General features: G+C 43.0%; 1 protein-coding gene across 1 annotated transcript in view; it reads right to left on the bottom strand.

Annotated features, from left to right (window-relative positions):
- The window catches only part of KIF26A (kinesin family member 26A), a 68,099-nt gene that overhangs the window by 5,226 nt on the left and 41,119 nt on the right, over positions 1–21,754 (bottom strand). The window contains 8 exon segments of the mRNA XM_035893689.1: positions 1,204–1,275; positions 1,278–4,437; positions 4,988–5,150; positions 7,563–7,722; positions 8,022–8,205; positions 8,458–8,720; positions 9,198–9,291; positions 11,269–11,478. Of these exon segments, the coding sequence (XP_035749582.1) occupies positions 1,204–1,275; positions 1,278–4,437; positions 4,988–5,150; positions 7,563–7,722; positions 8,022–8,205; positions 8,458–8,720; positions 9,198–9,291; positions 11,269–11,478 (4,306 nt within the window).

The raw sequence follows: 21,754 nt of genomic DNA, 5'->3' as shown, positions 1-21,754 counted from the left end.
GCTTTCTGACCAAAAGCTCAAATTCAGCGCATTGCTGATATTAGTTCCTGCTATATTTCCAAGTCAGTATGCTTGGGTTGCTGAATGAGGCTGCTGGTCATTAGCTACGTGACACCAATTGCCACTGATTCTTTATGGTACTACGGGACTTCGCTCTAGATCAGTAAGAATGAATACTGTAACAGCAGTTGTATGAGCCTGGTTTTGAAGCTGGCTACAACTAGCGGCACTCAGACGAGCACCACCTGTGAAAGAAATATGGAAAGGCACCAGCGAGCAGGAAAGGGGATGTGGCTCTCATACGCCCACCTTTGCATGGCGTGGTCAGACACATCTGCCTTGGCACAGTACATGAGCCGGAGATGTCTCTTCTGAGCATCCCCCCCAGTTGGTTTCCTATTGCTTATAGTATCCACATGTACATTCTAAAATTTCTTTATAAAAACACTATTACAGCGCAACACAATAATTTTGCAATTAGCTGGTAGCAGTAACGTAAGAGTCTCTGCATCTTACATTAGCAGCCTACTGCTCTGCCCCTAAGCCTTACCTTTGGGTAATCTAACACACATTCAGCAATCCTCATTAATTCACCAACACTCTTCTCCCCTCCAGGCCCATTCCCCAAACTACAGTCCCAGCCCATCTCACTGGAATTCCCTCACAGACACCTGGCAGCAGAGCTCCTCCTCGCCTCACTGCCTTCCCTCTCACCACTCTTCCCTGACACTCACTTGATCCTCACAAAAACTCATCAGCGCCCACCCAGCACCCTCACTCTTCCCAACCCACCCATAACACCCTCCTGTTTTGGGTCACCCTGGTGCCACACTCGCTACTGACCCTGCTGAGGGAGAAAGGAATGTCCTGTCCCCCCCCCGGCCCCGGTCCGCCGGCAGCCATCTGCTGCCTCCTCCCTCGCAGGGAGGCTCCAGCGCCCTGGGGCGCCCAGCCCCTCTCCTGCCCTCTCCTTCGCAGCACCTGTGTCACACCTGCAGCTTTGAAGTGAAATAAATGACAGGTAGCTGCTGTTGCAGCGATACGCACGCACACGCAAGCGCACGCAGGCAGCCCACCTCCCCGCTGTGAGTTTCCCCCAAACCTCCTCTCCCTCTCAGGTCAGAGATGCCATGAAAGCCCCCCATCCTCAGGGATGCAGTGGAGCACCAGAGTACACCTGGCCACTTTCCCCTTCTTTCTTACCCGTTGATCGTTTCTTGGGGGACTTGAGGCTCCTCATGCGGCCCGGCGATGACATCCCGCTTTCACTCATGGACCGCTGCTGTACCGCTGAGGCCGCCGGGGTGCCGTTATCTTGCTGTATGGAGATGGCAACACCGGGATTTGCGACTTCTCGTCGCTGAGGTTAATGCCACTGTCGTTGCCACTGTCGGAGTCAGTGGAGCCTCGGAAGTGGCCCACCTTGGCAGAGCCCCCCGACACCAGCTCATTCACGCGGCTGTTGGCAGCCCTCATGGCCTGCTTGGTCCCCATGATGGTCCCTCGCCCGGGTTTGCCGCTGACTGACTGCACGGAGCGGGGGGCTGCCTTCCCGCCAGGGGCCACGCCAGAGCCCTTCCCTGCAGGCTGTGCCAGGGACTTCACAGAGGAACTGAGAGACTTTGACCCGCTGGCGGAGAGGCCCCGGGTTTTATTCCCGTTCGCTTGCACTTTCTGGTTAGCTGTAGGTTTTGCCTGGCTGGTTTTACTGGGCACAGGGGTGGTGAAGGGTGGTGGTAAACCAACACCAGAGGCAACAGGGGGGACGCCCAGCCTGGGGACGGAGCGCCCTGCCCGGCTGTTGCTGGCGCTCCCATTCTCCCTCACCATGCTTGCTTTGGATCCGACTGATGTCAGGCTGTCACACCTCTCCAGGGACATGTGGCTCCCGTAACGGTGCACAGCTTCACTCTTTGATGCCTTCGCCTTTAAGCTGGATGTCATCTTGGGCAAAGAGTGGTCACCCTTCAGGTTCATTTTGCTGCTGGCACTTTCGCTGAAGTAAGACCCAGCTTTGAACCGCAAATCTGCTTCATCTTCAGCCTTTGGCGTGGCAGCTCTGGCAAAGTCCAGACTGGAGGCTTTTCCCCCACCATTACCCAGACCAACAGGTTTCTGCTCCAGGCTTGATTTGCGTACAGGAGGTGTTGGAGGTGTTGGCCCACCTGGCCTGGGCAACATGGTCGACTTCTGTGGTGCACTCTTCTTTCCCAGTGATGATTTCAAGCTGCCAGTGGCTAAGGGAGCATCCGAATTCCCTCGGGTCATGGCCTCCGACGAAGTACTGTTAGCATGCGACACTGGCATCACTCCCAGCGTGGTGGCTCCTCTCTTCAGCTGCGGCATCTTCATCACAACTTCTGACTTCTTTGCAGCTCCACTGGAGGATTTGCAGGCCACTTCGCAACCATCCACAACCCTCTGCGAACAGGCGAGCATAGTCTGCGACTTCGTTGGCCTGGGTGCTGCGCCAAAATACTGGGCAGCTTTTCCTGGCTGCTTCTCAGTACCAAATGCATAAGATTTTGGAGACAGCAGTGAGTCTGCAGGTTTTGCTTCCAACTGATAATCGGTGCGCAACAGCCAGGGATCTTCAAATATACCATGTGGATTCTGCAGCTCTTTATAGCTGAGGACAGTATTATTGTGGATTGGAGACGAGGTAGTTTTTGTTTTCCTAGGAAGACTAGAATGTATTGTTTCTATCACAGGTGTATCGCGAGAATTACTAAATTTTATTTTTACGGGCTGATCAGTGACACAAAAAGCACTTTTTATCTGAGATGCTTTGGTAGTTTCAGAGGTTTGAGGGCTTTTGCTGATGCCTGAGGACAGCTTGCTGGAACTCAGGCTCTCACTCTCCAGTTCAGAGAAGCAAAATCCACTGTCGTTCAGAGCGCTTTTCAGGGGGACAGATAAATGGGATGAATCCAAGTTGAAGGGGTCCTCGGACTTATTACAGCTGTAAGATGACTGTGCGACAAAACTGTCACTAGACTGGGCTCCATCACTTTCGATTGTACAGATGCTGACTTCGCTAAGCCACGAACTGATGGAGGAACGCCTGCTGCTGGTAAAGGGATCCTTAGCAAAGGGCACAACAATATCAATATTTACACCAGTAGAAGTCTCCTGTGAGGTATAAGCATCAAACTCATCATTTATGCTGCTGATAATACTGACTGGCCTTGAACCCGATGCAAGGGCCTGAAGGGAGCAGTCACTGTTAAAGCTAATGATACTGGAAGGTCTTCCATTATCCATAATCCCGCTAATGGACAGTTCTTCTACCACAGTGAAAACAAGCTCATCCTCTCCATTCAGTTCAACAGGCTGCTGCAAAGTCACCGTGGTGGTTAGTATATCCCGATCAAAACATTTCCCTCTGAATGCTGACCTGAAGCTGTGTACCTCTATCGCACCTGACTGATTCTGGGCATTGCTACCAACCAGGAACGTGCTTCCTACAGGGTTTTGCTCAGGTTTGTTTCCCATCTGCTTGCTCATTCCCACAGGAGGAGTCCGAACTGCACTGCTATTTTCCAGCTCCAAATTCTCAGCTTTGGAGCTCGGTACATGCTCTTTCTGCTGTGGAGGTGGAGGTGCTGGGCTTGGCAAGGGTCTCTTCACATACAAGGACTTTTCTTTAACGACACATTCAGCTGTGGCCTTATTCTGCTCCAGATTCCTTGAAGGGCTACACCTTGAGGACTGCAGGGAATCAGTGATTGTCTCTCTTTCCCCCTCCAGTATCGAGTCTATTATTTTGTTGTCAGCTCTGCTCTGCGGCTTGGAAAGCTCTGTTTTCAAGTGAGGTGTGTTCTTTTCATGACAATTGCCATTGCCACCCCTTGGTGCAACAGCTTGGAAAGGAAGGTTATGTCCTTTTTTGGGAGATGCAGTTTCTTGTGGAACTGGTTTCTTGAATCCTCCAGAAGGAGAAGATATTTTTTCCTTTATCAGCTTAGACTGTGCATTTTCTGTACCTCCAGGGACCGGACTACAATTGGACACAACAGGGATTTCTCCACAAGCAAATTTGATCGGTTCCTCACTTCCATCAATGCACTCTAACCTTTCTTGCAGCTCAGCAAAAGTGTTGCATTTAAAATGGTCCTTGTCAGAGCTCCTACCAATGGCAGAATTGTCTTTACTTCTCTTTTTGTTTAGGGATGGGATTATGGGAACAAACTCTGGAGGACCTTCATTATCTGTCAATTCCCTGTCAGACAAAGCTGCACCATTGGGACCAACGTAGATGACGGTATCACAAGACTGTTCGCTGCTGGAGGAATAATCAGGATCACTAGATATGCTCAGGACAGGAAGATCAGGGTCAAGGGCAACAGTTCGTGGGTGGAACGGTCGCAAATGGGGTGGTCTTCGGACATGTCCTTCTTCACACGAACTCTCTCCTCCAGATGAGCTGGATGCATACTGCAAATGATCAATAAGGCAAAAGTTATTAATATAAATTGATAAATATATATATGTACATATAATTTGATTAAAAGGTCAGGTTTGCTATATACTCTGCTTTGTGTATACTATCACAACCATATCTAGGGGAAAAGCGTTAGTGAATTAAAATAACAAGGTCATGCTACATAGATTTTACTCTATTAGGAGTAATGTAACAATCACACCTTTTCAGATAATTTCCATTAAATATTATGCATTGCCTTTCTCCTCAACAGTTTTCTGTTCTTTCCTTATTCATTTTTAATTAAAGCAAATAGCAGCTTTTGAGATAGTTCCACATATAAGCAAAGAAAGAATACGTGTTTGGAACAAAAAGAAGGGAATTTCAGGATTAAGGATTGGGGGCGGGATGATGGCTGAGTGCCAAGTCATTTGTCAGTTCCTCTCCTGAGCTTTTATGCATTTTGTATTAGTTCTTACCGCCAAGAAATCCCATGTTCCCCCACTGAGAGGTTAGGAAAACTCATTTTCAAATGAATTAATTTCTGCTTGTTTGTGAACCAACCTTGGATTTCTTCTTTCTCATTCGATGGATTCGCGATGCAAGCTGAATGGTGGTGAGAGTTTCTGCATAATTGGCTGGGGAGTCAGAAATATGCGCAATCATAGTAGTTCTGCAGTTGATGTTCCCAAGTGATTCCCGCAACAACATTGTCAACTTGTTGTCCCTGTGTAACAAATGACAACACTAGGATGGTTTAAAGAAGTCACAATCTTTTTTTGCAGATTTTTACACCACAAGCTGTGCTTTCACTCTCATAGGATATAGGCATGTATGGTACATGTAGATAAGAAATATGCTCCTATTATTTGACCACACTTAAAATGTGTCTAAATGTACTGCATTGGGTTTGCATGGCAAGGTTCTGATAGCAGGGGGGCTACAGGGGTGGCTTCTGTGAGATGCTGCCAGAAGCTTGCCCTATGTCTGATAGAGCCAATGCCAGACGGCTCCAAGATGGACCTGCTGCTGGCCAAGGCTGAACCCATCAGCAGCAGTGGTAGCACCTCTGGGATAGCATAGTAAAGAAGAAGGGAAAAAAAAACCTGCACAACTACAGCCAGAGAGGAGTGAGGGTATGTGAGAGAAGCAGCCCTACAGCCCCCCAGGCCAGGAGGAGCTGCGGGCAGCCTGGCAGGGCCTGTGGCCCCGTGGGGAGAGGAGCCCAGGCTGGGGCAGGTTTGCTGGCCGGGCTGGTGACCCCGCGGGGGACCCACGCTGGAGCCGTCTGCTCCTGAGGGACTGCACCCCGTGGGAGGGACCCACGCTGGAGCAGAGGAAGAGTGTGAGGAGTCCTCCCCTGAGCAGGATTTGGTTTTGCGTCTCATTACCCTACTCTGATTTGATTGGGAATAAATTAATTTACCCAAATCGAGTCTGTTTTGCCCATGATGGTAACTGCTGAGTGATCCCTCCCTGTCCTCATCTCAACCCAGGAGCCTTTCATTATATTTTCCCTCTCCTGTCCAGCTGAGGAGGGCAGTGATAGAGTGGCTTTGGTGGGCACCCGGCGCCCAGCCAGGATCAACCCATCACATGTACACATACAAAGATACCAATATTTTAATAATTTATCTGCCTATTTGCAGTATGATAAGTGATTTTATTTGTTACTTAGACAACTGTAAAATGATTGATAACTAGTTTAGTTATCTCAGGTTTAGCTCATATTACCCAAAAAGCTCATGAGTGCGGTATTTTTAGCTGAGCACACTTAGTACCTGGATAGCTAAGCTCTGTGAGCTCTGTGCAAACAATTTTTATAAGAATTAAAAAATAAGTCAAGAGAAATGGTAAGAAATCTCTAAACAAATATAACAATGTTAGATACCAGAAATATATTATCAGTATCACCCCAACTAATCCAGTTTCCATTCTGCCTGCTGTGCTCTGCTCTGACACAGCAAATGGGAAGCAGAATTTCTCTCTGAAGGCTTTCCTGGTGGTGCGAGTCCTCCGCCATGGACAGCAAAGCTGACAAGATAGGTGACATTTTGTTCTCTGCTGGTCTCCAAGACATCTCTCCCCAGGGCTCCCTGGAGCCTGCTTCCTATCGCCCCTCTGAGCTGGCCCAACACAAGGGAACTACTGTCAAGTCTGCTCACTAAACCATGGTAGGTGACAAAGTTGAGGATCTGTCCCCTTCCCTATTCTAACCCATCCATCCTCTACTCCATCCACAAACCTAGCAACTAGCCTGAGGAAATTATCTTTCTGCCTAATACAGAAAGAACACCTGTTTGAGATGCAGCACTAGATAACCATGTGAAACGACATGATTGATAACAACAGCACAAACTTACAATGCATGAAGACAAGCAGCAATTAAATATAAGGACTGAAGGCCGAGTTCTGGTAAGGGTGTTTACAATGTGGCTGTTGTCTTTAAGCTGGGCTCCCCACAGGTGTGTTTGACATAATATTATTGTCAAGTACACTCCACAAAGGAGCACACCTAAATGTTCGCTTCTGCTAAACAAATGTGCAACATGGCGGTCGTCTTTTTTTTTTTTTAGTTAAAAAGATGTATCATCCAAAAAGGCCTACGGAAATAGCAACCTTTGATGACCATACTTGATAAACTCTCCAGTATTTTCTGAAATTTCAATACAATTTTTAAATTTGGAAAAAGGAGAGAAAATCCTATGAAATTTTGATGAAATTATTCACTGATGTCCAGCTGGCTGAAATCATCTAAATTCCAAACCCAGGAAACAAAGAGGAGAAAGAAGGAAAGAAAACATTTTGGCCATTTTCCCCAGCTTTTTTCAACAATCAAACCCTTCCCAATGCTTCACCCAACTTAAGTATATGCCAATATGTATACAACTCTTGGCCGTGTAATTGCACGTTACTATGTGATACTTAAAAAGTTGTGTGTATGTATATATACGCATAGACAGGTAGATGAATAGCCATATGTATCTGTAATACAGAAGTGATCTTAAAAGAAGACAGACCCCCTCTGACAGAACTTCCTTTAACTTCCTCTTAGGTAAAGAGTAAATTGTTGATGCAATTCATTGCTAAGGTAACACCAGCCACAAATTTAAGGTAATGCAGACAATAATGCACTTACTTATATGGCACATGCTTAGCACCATTAATTAAGGCCAAAATTACATTGCCCAAGGCAGAAAGAGACAGACACAGAGAGCCTCCTCCATCTCGGCTCTTGCTCAGCACTTTTTCACAGCTCCCTAGATCAATGAGATGCAAACGGCTGCGTCCTCCAGACACTAAAATAAAAAGGGGAAAAACAGTTGTACATCACGTTCTTGCATGGAATCAAGCCAAACCTGGTATTCAAAATGTATTCAAATGAGGAAAATAATGAATACAGCATGGGATAATGACCAAATTAAATATTAATAGTAAGGAAACCAGATATTAGCCACAGCTACCAAAGTTAAAGCTGACTCGCCTGGCTTGAGGGTTCACTTCATATCTTTCTTTTAAAGTTTATTGTAAATTATTGCTTAAACTAACCCCAAACCACATGATTTAAAAATAAACAATATGGTAAGAAGATTCGTACTTCCTCCTTTGCCACTCTTCTCCATGCGATACTGGTATATGTGAAGAGTAAAGAGCATATGTGAATTCCTCCTATCTTCTTCCTCGCATTCAGGTTTGCTGGTACTTCTGGCGGCAATTGCAGCATCAAGGAAAAAAGCAGCTTTCTCTGCTGTCGGGGCCCTTAGCTCACTTTGGTTTTGAAGCTTGAATATAAACAAGAAAATGACTAATTAGCACAGGGGCATTTTTTTCCATATTATTTTTTGCTGAACTGGCTAAATCTCCAGGGCAGTAAAGAAACAAATATGTACACCATGGGAGAAGGGCTTATAAATTAAAAGCAATACATTTTTTTTACTGTCTTAAAATTTGTCATAATTGTTGTCAGATCAAAGGAAATAAAAAGCAGAAGAAAGTCAGGCTCAGAAAAATCTATGCTGTGATATCCATTATACCTGGGTTCCACATATTGGATCTTCTCTCAGATAAACCCCGGGAGACTGGCCATCCTGAAGGCTGCCAGTGGCTACTTCAGCTAACAAATCCTTAAGGTTTTCATCTTTGCCACTGATCTCCACGGCAGATACTCTAATAGAGAAACGAGTCCCAGTTTTTTCTTTACGTTCATTGATTAATTTGAAGAGCCAAGAAATTGCACAGGGGATGATACCAAGGCTTTGCGTGGAGTTATCTTTCCCAATCATGGTAAAAGATTTTCCTAGGATGAAAAGACAAACATGAACTTAATTCACCTTTCTTGTACAAGTGTCTCTCTTCATATTGCCACTGTACATTACGTGCAATGCCATGTGCTGCACAGATAATGGGAAAGAACAGATGCAAAAATGCAAAGTATTTAATTATTAATCCATTACTATTTATTCAATTAGTTTTGCAATTTTTTGTAACGCAGACCCACAGCAAATTAACATTAAAAACATCTCTGAGCTTTTGATTTTCATCACAATGTATCTGTATAAACTTGGTCCTGAATAAACTAATCTGATGTTAGGTTTTACCTTTTCAAATTAAAATTTACAATCCCAGCGTAGAAATAAACCGTGGTAAGTTTGCAAAGCTAATTAAAAAGAAATTCTAATCTATTCATATACTCCAGGTTTATTGTTCCAGGAGCTGACAGCATGTAATTACCAGACTGACATAGTAATTAACTGTAACGAATTTGGGAGCTCACCAAGCTTGACATGACCAAAGCAAAATATGCAACCATCTGCACCATTCACAACAGACTGGATTACTTCTGCTACTGTTCCAGAGCATACCTCAGCCTGAAAGAAAGATTGGAGACAAATAAGTGAAAGAGCATATACTGCTATGGTTTTTACTGTTCTTCTGTAATGAAATGAATGACTCAATATTTTTGAGGCGCAATATTCTCCCCATTTTTATGGCATCAGTCCTATTATTTTAGTAACTATGCTATCTTAAAAAATAATAAAATATGCTACTAGAGCCTAAAATAGTTCTCAATTCTATTAAACCAATTCTCTTGGAATATTGATTCTATGACTAATGTAGCAAACTGAATGCTATCCAACCAGGCTTCCTGCTGGTATAATAGCTTAGCCAAGGCTATTCAGCAATAGTAGCAACTCCACTGAAATTAAGCTACTCAAGAGTGCTCACAGGAATTAAAAAGACATTTATATTGGAGAAAATGCATTAAGATCCCTGAATAAGATTTCATAGTGTCACATTTACCTCTTCAAGGGGAAACATCATCATCAATAAAGAGAACTTGCTAAAATATTTGAGTGTGCTAAAACCAGTTTATCCATGTCAGTGAAGGTTTCAAATATACAGTAAGATGATCTATTAAGTACAGCAACTGGGGGCAAGGGGGAGGGCTGGTGTAAATATGTAACTACAGTGAAATGATAAGGCTCTGTTTGCAGGTACAGGGCGGCAAGCTTGCCTCCAGCAACAACGCCTGCATGGAAGTGGCTGCGCTGGCCAACATCACCCAGAAACACCACAAACAGGCCACCCAGCAGCCCACCACGAGGACCTGAAAGAGCCTAGTCCAAACCAGGGGTTAACAACCCAAGGGACTGGTGCCAAAACCAGCAGAGAAGCAGGTTGTGACTGGCCACCTTGCAGCAGGGCTGGCAACACAAGTCAGAAAAAGCCACTTCCAGTTCTGGACTAATGTTGAGATGTGTTGCGTATTTCTGCACAAAGATGCCATCTGAGCTTATGCAGAATCTTAAATCCAGCCTCCTGGCCTCGTACCGCTGCTTTAGTCACTGATCTCTGTGGGAGATCTTTAGGGCTTGGTTAGAACTTTGACCTAATAGATGTTTTCCCATCTGTAGTTTGGGACCCAAAAAATTAAACAAAATCCTAGGAGAAGATCTGAGGGCGGGATTCTGAACTAGATCTTGTCATGTTTTCTCAACATTAATATACCATTTTCACCTCGGATGTTTTGTGTTTTATTTTCCTTTTATCAAACGCTAGGTTTTTTTCAGGCAGTACAAACTTGAAGTGGTTCTTCATACTCTGCTTAATTTTTTCTTACTTTTTAAAGTAGTTCTAGGATTTTTTTTTCTGAACCAAGGGTTTCTCCCAGAAAGAAGGTGTCCAATCTCACCAAATATAGTGCAGCACACAATCCTCTCAAATACCAGCCACCCCATCTGTATATCAGGTTTCAGGTCTGGGGCTACTACTGTACAAATACACCCTTTTGCAGGGCAAGAGAAAGGCATGCACCATCAGCACCACCATCAAGATAAAATAATCAGCCAAAACCACAGTATAAACAAACTGGAAAAGGCAAGGAAGATATAAAAGCTCCCTAACTGTTTCAGTATAGCAATCCCATGGGGTTAGCTGTATCTCTTCTCTTAACAACAGCATTTAGTTTGACGTTAAGCACATGTTCATTTCCCACTGAAAGCAGTGGGGAAGGACTTTATTTCAGTGACATCAAACGGGTTAAAACCTAACTGGATGGAAAAGTGAATTTCAAATTGGCTGTGTGTCTTTCTCTAACAAGAGAAAATGCAGGAAGATAATTTAGTCGGCAAATCCATCTCCCCAGCTATTACTCCTTAATTTTACATCTCAACTAAACTGAAAATGTAAGAATTTACCCACTTGTCTATTAATTACCATGTTTTTTCCAGGCATTAAGGCAACTCATTCAAATAAAATTCCCCAGAAACAGAAAGAACTCTTAAGGCAATCAAATGCAGTGGCCATGAGAGGACTCGGGAGGTTTATGCGAGTGACTCCAGTACCTGCGAAGCATCCTGGGGGAAAACTGCATCAAAGGCAAACATCTTTGGAACAGCAACAACGCCTCTCCTGTGACCTGCATTGGAAGGCCCACCTGCCGCTGGATCATAAAACGTGATTTGCTTTTTTCGCGGGTCTACCTTCAGGAAGGACATGGATTCGGATGTTTCATGTGTTCCTTGAGAAGGACAAATCCTTACCATCACTTTCACCTGCAAGAATTGAGAAGAAAGCGACAACCTGAGTTCCCAGCTACAGATAAGCGCATGCAAAGCGTTCCTCCCAAGCCCACTCCCCCTCCCATGACACGTTCATTTGTAATATTTAGGTGTGTCAGAACAAGCGTGGGACAAAACCAGAGCCAGATTTTCCAGCCTGGTTTCCACCCTGGGGTCTTTAATGAACTATCTTTTAAAAGGTGCACTTCATCCCTTCAGTTGACTCTGTTCCAGTTTTACCATTTCAATTTATAAATGGCTGATCTGCAGGTATAATACCATGCCTAAAGAAAAGGGAACTCTAGTCTCCTACCTTCAAGTACTTCATGTGACCGAAAGCGCAAACCGACCCACCCTGCAAACCAGTCTGAATAACGCAAGGCTCAAACAGCTAGTGCATTCAAATGGAACTTAATCTAGACTCAATCCCTGGTTCACATTCTTCTAATGAAAAGGTGCTCCTCTTACAGCCTTCCTAGGCAGGCGCCTTTATGCTGTCATTGCTAGGCTCTTCGGTGGTTAGTTGCAGATTTAATGGGAAAGAAGGGAAGAAAAAAAAAAAAGCATCTAAAGGTCGAAAAGCTTGAAAAGAAACGATTCACAAAGTACATTTCTATTGCAGCACTGCAAATGCCAATTTCCTACACATGGCATTTCAAGACAGCATTTTTAGAGAGCTCAGACATGTTGGCTCTGATTTCCAAAGCAGCTTATGGGAGCCAAGTGACTGGGTCTCACTAAAGTTCAGCAAAGGCTGCACACCTGCTTCTTTTAAGCTTCCCAGAAATCATACTCTTACTTTGAAAAACTGTGAAATATTGCCTCACACCCACTTACAACCATTTATCCTTATGAAATGCTCCCAGGTCAGAACCAGTGTGTTTTATACACCTTCCACTCAAGTAAATGGCTATTACAGGCGCAGTGAATCACTTTGCTGATCTTAAATTCTGCGCTGCCCAGCAGACCAAACTTAAGAGAAAAGCAACGCTCAGCCAGAGTGACTTTCTATGGCCAATATGAAATGTTTCAATAGCAAGCTGAACAACAGCATAATCTCCTTATCCAACTACCAGACAACTTTCACAGCACCAGTGTTAACCACCTAGTCTCACTGGGTGAAGAGCCTCTGTGGTTGTAATGCACCACGGCCAGCAAACTGGCACAATTTACACCCATACGCTCCAGAGCACCCATTGGGAGCTTCATCTTCGGCAGGGCAACCACTGACCTACAAAACACCCACTCCTTTTACAGCACCTGCACCTGATTTGGAACATGGGGTGACAGATAGCAACCCCTCTGCTGTAAATCACCAGGTGAACTCTCCAAACACAGGGCACACAGACACTTGCTGATCTGAGTCTGGCCCACCTCTAGCCCGGAGCTGGATGTTGCATGGGGAAGCCAGGTTGGAAAGCATCCATCTCTCATAAAGAATGGTCCTCCTTTTCAGTAACTTTTTGTTGCTAAATTTAACCTTAGATCTGCCAGAACAATTTGACTCCTATTTACTATGTTCTGAGAACATTATCTCATTAAAATGGTGTGCACTTACTACACTGACACATTCTTTGTGTCTTTACCAAAAAAATGTGCTTTGCAGTCAGCGCTTCCCTGTCACTCCTGTATCCAGAGAAATAACAGCAAACAAAGACCCAAAGCTGAAAAACTACTTCAGCAAAGCACAACATGGGAAATGCAGGCAATGAACAGAGACCAGAGGAGGCTGAGCCTCTAGGTTTGCCCTTCATACCAGACAAGATGTCAAGGTGCACTGGGTGCACACACACCTGCACCCAGTGGGTGCAAGCAAAATGTAGTGTCCAAGCCAGGGTGATCCACAGCAGCCGGGTGGGTGCAGCAGTAAGCACCACGCTGAACTGTCCCTGCCTTTATCACCTGGGGAGGGTGGGTAACGTGAAGATTTCATTTAGGTCCTCAACTGTTCCATTTTCCAGATTCTACTTTTTATGGGGGCTAAGCTGCGTACAGGCATCCCCGCACAGTTACTCAAGCATCCTCACAAAATAATATTTTCCAGAAAGCAGCTGTAAGAGCTTTTTCCCAACACTTTTTCCAAATAAAGAGGTTAAGAAACAACCAACCCCTCCAATATAAAAACTGCAGGAGACTCCACCAAAAGGTAGCAGCAAATTCTTCCACCCATTGACTCAAGCAGTCCCCCAATCTCAACACTTTCTTTTCTTTCCCCTTTCACAGTGATATGAATATGAAAATACAGTCCCAGAAAATAAGCGAACCTTAGAATAAATGAAACAGCTGCTTCAAAAGCAAAGTGCATCAGAGGTGACACACTCAAGGCTGTTTCCCCATAAAAGCTCCATGAAGCCAGCTTTGTGTATTAGCCTGCTAGCTCAACCTTGACATGCTACCAAGGTGCTCAGAAAAATAACCTCCCTCAGGAAAAAAAAACTCAAACACCTAAATATATATGTAAATACAAATGCCCACTTCAGGGTCACTTGATTAAAATGAAATTTAAAATATATGCTGTTTTCAAAGCACTTCTCTAAACAGTCCTTTCTGTTCTCTCTTCCACCTATTATTAGATTAGAGCAGCCAGAGCTCGGATAAGAGGAAAATTGGTTTGCTCCTGACCGAAACAGCAAGTTACCTCCATCAAAGCGTTGCTCGCCCTAACACAAAGATGGCTTCACCCCCAGAAAAACCTCGTGTGTCAAATAATCAGCTTTTTGGGACCACCTCTCTGAAGCAGACAGAATAGCTTCCCACAAGGGAACAGATCCCAAACTTAACAGGCTCAAGGGTCACCTTCATTTTCACAGTGGAAGTGAGCTTTCAAGACGAATGGGAGGGGGAAGAGAAAAGCAGCTCGAGGGAGTTCCTCTTGTAGCGTTTTGTGTATAAAAGCTGATTTGCAGAGTAGGAAAACACTGATTTCAAATTTAGTTTCTCTGCCCACTAAACCTATCTGTAAATTATGCCTACCAGAAATGTTATGATGTGTCACACTTATTCATGATGCTGAGCCAGACTCTGACTTCACGCAGAAATGAAGCGGAAATGCTCATGAAGTACCAACAAGCACAAAGATTACTCAAACATATCCCTTCGCAGCAGCAAAATCTCATTGCAGGCAGATCCCGGGTGTATGCACATGCTTCTAAGCATGTAAAAGAAAGGTTTGGTGTTATACTATTTATTCTTCTTACACTTCTTGCCCTCCTGTGCTTCAGGACCAATCTTAAATGACAGGTTTATATTCTCAGCTCTAAAGTTCACCCCAGTACTCTTCTGGGATGAGTACTGCAGAAAAAACAGCCTACTATAGAACCAGCACAGTTCCTGCCTTAAGGATCGACTTAACTGCATCTTCTCCTGGGTCTCTTTATCTAGTTCTCACATAAAAGGCATGCTCACCTGTAGGGATAGCAACACACAGTGCAGGAAATCATCCAGGTACAAGGGCTTGCAGTGAGGGGAGGATTCGAGAGAACATGGGAACCTGCAAACTTTAAAGTAACTTTGGCCCATAACTGGGGAGCATAGCAGCAATACCTGCACTGCACTCTAGTGCTTTTATTTGCTTCTGAAGATGAATTACAAGAACTAAGTGCAATAACATTAACTTCAGGCCCACTCAGGATCACACCCCCCATGGGCAGTTATTCAACAATATGGCCAGCTGTGGGGGGGGTTTTTTTGAAAGGGATGGCAAGGGAGGGAGGAGGAAGAGAAAGAACACAAAAAAAGAAAGACAATACAAATATGGCAATTCCAGAGAAGTCATCTCTGCTCTGCCCTGACTGCTTTTAGACTCTTTAAGGAAAGCCAATATTGCACATCCTTCCTATGATGGGGATCACCCTTCCAGCTAGAACTGGGGATTTTTAGCAGCTTCTGGGGTTTTTTCCCTCTTTTGTGTATTTCTTCATCAATGTCACAGAAAGATGCAGAGTAAGACAAAGAATTACAAGTGGAAGTTGGGCATTATCAAGGATACAAGGATTTGTAAATAGACATTCAGACAGACATTGAATATTGGATAGCAGCTCCATTTTAATGAGGATGCTGATTGATAAAGAGGATAGCTTTGTATTTGAGCTCAATTTCTGCAAATAAAAATAAAAGAAACACAAATATCACAATACTTGCACATTATTAACATTTTTCTCAGTGCCTGAAGACAGGCTAAGTCATGCAAACCACTGAAGTATTTCATTAATTAACTGACTCTAATCTGGTGGGGTTTGTATGCTGGGGGTTAACACTCAGCTGTTGAACTTCCCAAATTCACGCTTCTGCAGGAACCAGGAGGTCAGCAAAATTGCTAAAGGAAACCCTATTAAAACCAAAAGTGTTTCGGAAAAGAAGATGGCAAATACATCCTGAGTATGCCATTAAAAGATAAAGAATTTTAAAAGTAAATAAACGCGCTTGTGATTTGGAAAAGCCCAAGAAATGGGTGGCATAAGGTCAGAGGCCCATCCACCCAGCACAACAATGTGTGTAATTTTAACCCTCACTGGCAAGGATGGGAGAGAGATTCATAGCAATCAAGGAGGTTTGGGGTTTTTCTTCTTTTTTTTTTTAAGTTTATCTGTCTGTCATCCTACAGTGGAAGTCAAGGGAAAGAAAGGCTATAAAAGCAAACATCTGCAAGCTAGAATTCATTTGGTCCAGCTACATAAGGGCAAGCCCAGTGGATGGATGCTGTTTCAGAAAAACAAGTCATACGGCAGTTTTATGCACGCATGAAGAATTTTAAGGGAAACAAACTGGCAGAGGGCAGATTTCTGCAGATAATGGGGCAGAGGGGGAAGTCCCCTGTGTGGAGGACCAAGGCTATGTGGAGGACTATGGGGCTGAACCCCATACGGTTTTAGAAACATCTGATGAGACCACTAGGGAACCACAGAACCATATAGTACACTCAAATATCAGTAATTTGTTGGAGCCCTGAGCCAAAACTCTAGACCTTGACATCTTGGACCCTTATGAAAGTCAAATATAGATGCATCTTTAACAATTCTGACCTAAAGAATGAAACATCCCAGAAACTGAGGGATGTACATCCTGGTTGGTACCCGCCCTTCCTCCCCTTACAGTCCTCCTCCTCCATTGCTACTGCCTAGCCCATTTCACACCTAAGGGTCACAAGGAGAGACCTTCTACCCCATCACCATGTGGCAGTCACTGTTCCCATGCTGTCACCTCCTCCAGGAGTGCCACCCCACGTGGCCCCTTTGTGCGGGCTTGTGATTTCCAGACCTCGCCCTGCATACTGAACCAGCTGGAGTTGAGGAGAACAGGACAAGGGAGTCACAGCAACCAAAATAATAGGCTAGCCGCAGGACTGGTCAAGATAGTGCAAAACATCAAGCGTATGTCAGTGTCAAGAAAGCAGATTTGGAAAAAGTAAAAGACAGACCAAAAAGCCGTGAAATCCAAATTTCAAAGCAACTCTCTGACATGAATGTGAGACTGATGGCCAGAGGCAAGCTAGCAGTTTTGTCTAATACAGCCTATATATTTTGGATATGCTGAAGTGAATGGAGCTACAGCAAAGCCACACATCAATGAACACAAAACTCCTCCAAGACCAGTGATGCATGCGTCATCCCAGAAGAAATCATGTCCAAGGCTGAATTTGTAGAGAAAAGAGCCAGCGATAACAGAAAGAATGACACAGTCCTACACAATTTTAGACAGAAACCGCCAGGAGACCGAGACAGTCAGGCTCACATTGATTATTAACCCATAATCAGGAGAGATGGAATGGCTATCAACTCTGAGACCAGACGAAGGGGAAGGACAGTCTCACACTTAAAGAACCAGATGATTCGGATGCTTTTCCTAAAACTAGCATGGACCTCTACTACATGTTTTAGACAGTGAACACAAAAACTACTCTATATATATCTATCTATCTATCTCAGAAAGTTGTCATTCATCTTTCAGTGGAGTAAAGGGTGCCAAATACTCTATGCGGTTTAATTTGGGGCAGACATGTAGACAGAGAAGACTCCACTAATTCACTAAGTAATGCCTAGACTCCATGGCATTTTGAATGCTGAGGAAATTAAGACCCTGACCCAGCCAAGTATGTTAGCACAGGCATAACTGTACCATACGGTACCTCCTTTGAAATCAATGGATGTTCAGTGTCCGTGTGTTTACAGTGGTGCTTTGTTAGTGTTTGATGCTTACATAGTTGTCAAGTTTCAAATTAGAGAGAGCGAGAAGGAAAAAATAGAAGGAATTATTTTAAAAGCATGTAAAATTTTAAAATACATGCGCTCAAGCCTTTTTTACTAAAATAAATTCTGACTTTATCTGTGTGTATTTTGGGAAAGTGCTGGCACTATACTGGAATTCATTCTAAAAATGCTGGTCATATTCTGCGTTACAGCAGTATCATAATCCCTAAATGAACAAGCAATTTGGTCTTTAGCAATAAATGTCATTATATCAAATTTGAATGGACACTAAATATTCCCTGGAAACACACATCCTTGACAGGCATCGTGCAGCCAGAAAGCTAATTTTGTCCAATGTTCACAAAATGGCGTATAACAGCAGGTTAATTAAATAACTATGTTTAGACATCCACCATTCTGAATTAAGATTTCTCAGCAAGAAATTACAAAGAATTCACATTCAGTTGAATAAAGACCATTTTCCAATGAAATCATTTATTTTTCAACTACAGTGTAAATCAAATTACAAAAGGCCTAGTTCAGAGCCAATATTTTTCATGGATTTAATTGTAACTGACAGATATATAACCCTTGCTAAATTGGTTTACTGTGGGTAATTCTTACAAGCCTTTCATATACTGCCACTACCAATGGATGGCAAATTTATATGCAGAATTGCCATGCTAGCATAGACCATCTAGCTCCCCCGGGAGAACCTAAAAAATAAAAAAAAACAAAACACTTCTGTATTGTACTCTATTAAAGAAGAATTGATTCTGCACTCCCAGGATACATGCAGAAAACTATTTCATTTTTAAAGGTGAAAACAAAGTAGAAGAAATTGTGTGGTTTTATCTAATTTTTCCACATTTGTGTTTAAGCAGTTAGAGGCATTTCAGCAGGGATGTATGTACCTTGGATGACACAGGGCTACATACATGGGTAGAAGAGTACTTAGTATGATACATGATTTATATCAGAAATAACACTCTAGTCATTAGGAAACAAGCAGCAATAAAGATGACAAAATTAAGTACCTATTTGTTATCCATCATCAAATCATCGTAAGAACCAGTGAATGGGACATACAGCACACTTAAGAAAACCCTGTGTGATCAGTAAATCATATTAGCAGTACCTTAGCTATGGCTTGGTAAAGCATAAATGAAAGTAAATGTCTAAAACACATAAATGGAGACCAGTATGTATATACCTGTCCAAGAGACATGTCTGACAATTCAGGTTCCCTTTTAACGCTCCACTTCAATTGTCTCACATAGGAGGATTCTGTCATTCTAACATAAAAAAATTGACAGGATCCTTGGAAGAGACAAGCACTTAAAGTTGCTGTTGTAAGTGATGCAGTATTACAAAGAATGAGCTGAATAGAACCCCAGAAAAAACATTTTGCATGAAAAAGGCTTCCTACCATGCTAAAGAAAAATAGCAAATTAGAATGCTACACAGCAGCCACTGGAAAAAGGATGTCTTTTTTAATACCACAATATGATAAATTATCTTAAGTAGCACATTAATGTCAGAAATTGAGCATAATCTAACTTCTTTCCAGTGACAGTATTAAATGGCTTTCAGACGTCTTTCCTACCATTCTGACATTAAATGTAATAACACCCAGAGAGACCACAAAAATGATTCAGTTACAAGAATCATACTGTACTGGATCATTGCCTTTTAAGTAGGGTTCAGCTAAATGATTTGGACTCTGATGGTTTTGGCACATTCAGGCGAAAGGTATGAAATTTGCTACATAACATTTATCAGTAGCAAGCAAAATTCCTTTCAACATCCAGTTCACATTGGTAGTAGGATTTTCCTTTGTGCGTAAGAGTTTGATTATAATTGATTATATGAAAAAATCGGTCCCAGATAAACCTACAGTTCTAAATTTTATTTATTTTTTTTTTAAACTTTCCCCTGCTTGGTACTCCTGAACATGGACAAACCCTGCAAACACCTGTAAAAGTATATAACATTTTGCACTCTTAGTAAAGAAAATTAAGCAAAAGGCTTAATTAAAAGATTTGTATCACAGGACAAGTCCGCGCATTCCTGATGAAATTATTATAAGGGGAAAAAATTGGTATTCATGAAACGTAAAAGAAATCAGTAAGGCATTTATTTCCCACCTTCCAAGACAGTACTTGAAACAATAAGAAATTATAAATAGAAATTGCAAATTATACATACAGGCTCTCTGCTGTAGTAAGTCTCTAACAACAAATGTATTCAACCATAAAAAGCCATGTAGCAATTTCACCACAGCAGAACCATACAATACGCACGGAGATGATGATGTGCAACTAAGACTCAAATAATCAATAACTGAGTTCAGGTGCAAGAACTGGCCATCATGATCTTTTCACAGTCCTGCCTCCTCCAGCAGTTCTGACAATACACAGTTACTGCCTTTGCTATAGTCATACAGCTTACAAAAAACAGAAATTCAAGCCTCTTCCCTTCCCCAAATGTCCACTGAGCTCACAAGTTCAAGGCAAGGTCCAGTGACAGGACCTGTCTGCCAGACTGACTAATCCCAATTCTAGTCACCACAGAAACACCCAAGATAGTCCTGATGCTGCCTATGCTCAATTCAATCAGTTCCTTAGGTTCAACTGTCCCTCACCCCAATTCAGAATAATTCTTACTCATGTGTTTAACTTTGAAATGAATGAAAAGGACTTAATGCATGGGGAAGCTCTCCACTGAATTGGTGCTTTGGCCAAAGGGAGTTTCTTTGGCAGGAAAAGCCAATAGTCATGGTAGGGCAGCTTTGAAAGTTAAAATTCCAGGTACAGATGTTAATTTGTTTGGTGAGGTCTTTTTTCCAAAGGTTCAGGCTTACTGGTGTCCAACTTTGTACCAGCAGCAAAACACAAAGAGCTGCTGCTTCTGCATGCTGGAGTCTTAAGGTCCAGCTCTTCCCTCGCTCAGCCACAGCAATAGCTCCCCTCTGAGAAGGTAATTTAGAGATATATACATGGAGAAGGAGGTGAAATCTTCACATTTCTTCAGTTGTTACCATCCTCTATTAAACTTCTTCAAAAATATTACCTCAAGAAAGAAGACCGGTAAAGAAAAAAACATCAATGCGTGACACTTATTTGAGCATTATGAGCCTGAAGGGGAACATGTATTTATATTACATACTGTTGGAGACCCCCTAAAACTAAAGATGCTGAATCTTCTTGTCTCCTGAACAGTCAGTAAAGCATTTCTTTAGAAGCTCAGACTCGTGCCAACAAACATAATGTTGTACCTGGCAAAATGGGTTACAGTCATGCCTGATTTCCTTACAGCTTATCGTTTGTGCATAGTTAGAGCTCCTTTTCTTACGTACACTACCGTGTGTTAATCAATACTAAAGTTCATCTGCCTCTTCATCCACTCAGTAACTCAGTGCCATGAGATCTTTTTGCAAGTCTTCACAGTTAGTTTCAGCTTTGGCTGCTCTGAATACGCAGCTTCACCACCTCATCCGATTTAGGAAGACACCGAGCAGCGAGGACCTCCATACGACACCGCTGCTAACTCTGCTCCAGTGTGAAATCTGCCCTCTCGTTTCCTACCAGTTTTTAAACCACTAGAGAATACCATGACAGCTTAGGGGTTTTTTAAGAAACCTAGGTCAGGGCACTTGTCAAAAGCTTTTTCAAAATCCAAATACACTCTATCAACCAGACCACCCCTCTTCAAATGCTCACTGACTCTTCCACAGGACACTAACGTATGTGTTCCACCTGTAAAAGCTCCATCAGCTGATCCCTACTATATCACGTTAATCCCTGCCTGCTAATTTCTACCTTTATTATTGTTTCAACCACTTTGCCTGGTTGCCTGGTCTGAAAGTCAGCCTTACAACACTATACTTCTAGATTCCCTCTGGACCCTTTTTTACCCTTTTGGCCCCAAAGTGACATCACATTTTCAACATTCCGTTCCTGTGTCTCTAATAATGTATTGAATACCTGCTAAAAGACAACCCTGAGCATCAGTGGGGGGAAAAAATGTTACGAATTACCATCACAGGGGAAATACAGAAAGCTAATCACATCGGTCATTGTAAA

This window comes from Egretta garzetta, unplaced genomic scaffold (genome assembly GCF_000687185.1).
Source record: "Egretta garzetta isolate BGI_Z169 unplaced genomic scaffold, ASM68718v1 scaffold185, whole genome shotgun sequence".
Classification (NCBI taxonomy): domain Eukaryota; kingdom Metazoa; phylum Chordata; class Aves; order Pelecaniformes; family Ardeidae; genus Egretta; species Egretta garzetta.
Note: the sequence above shows the minus strand (reverse complement) of the source record. Positions and strands in the feature narration are given on the sequence as shown.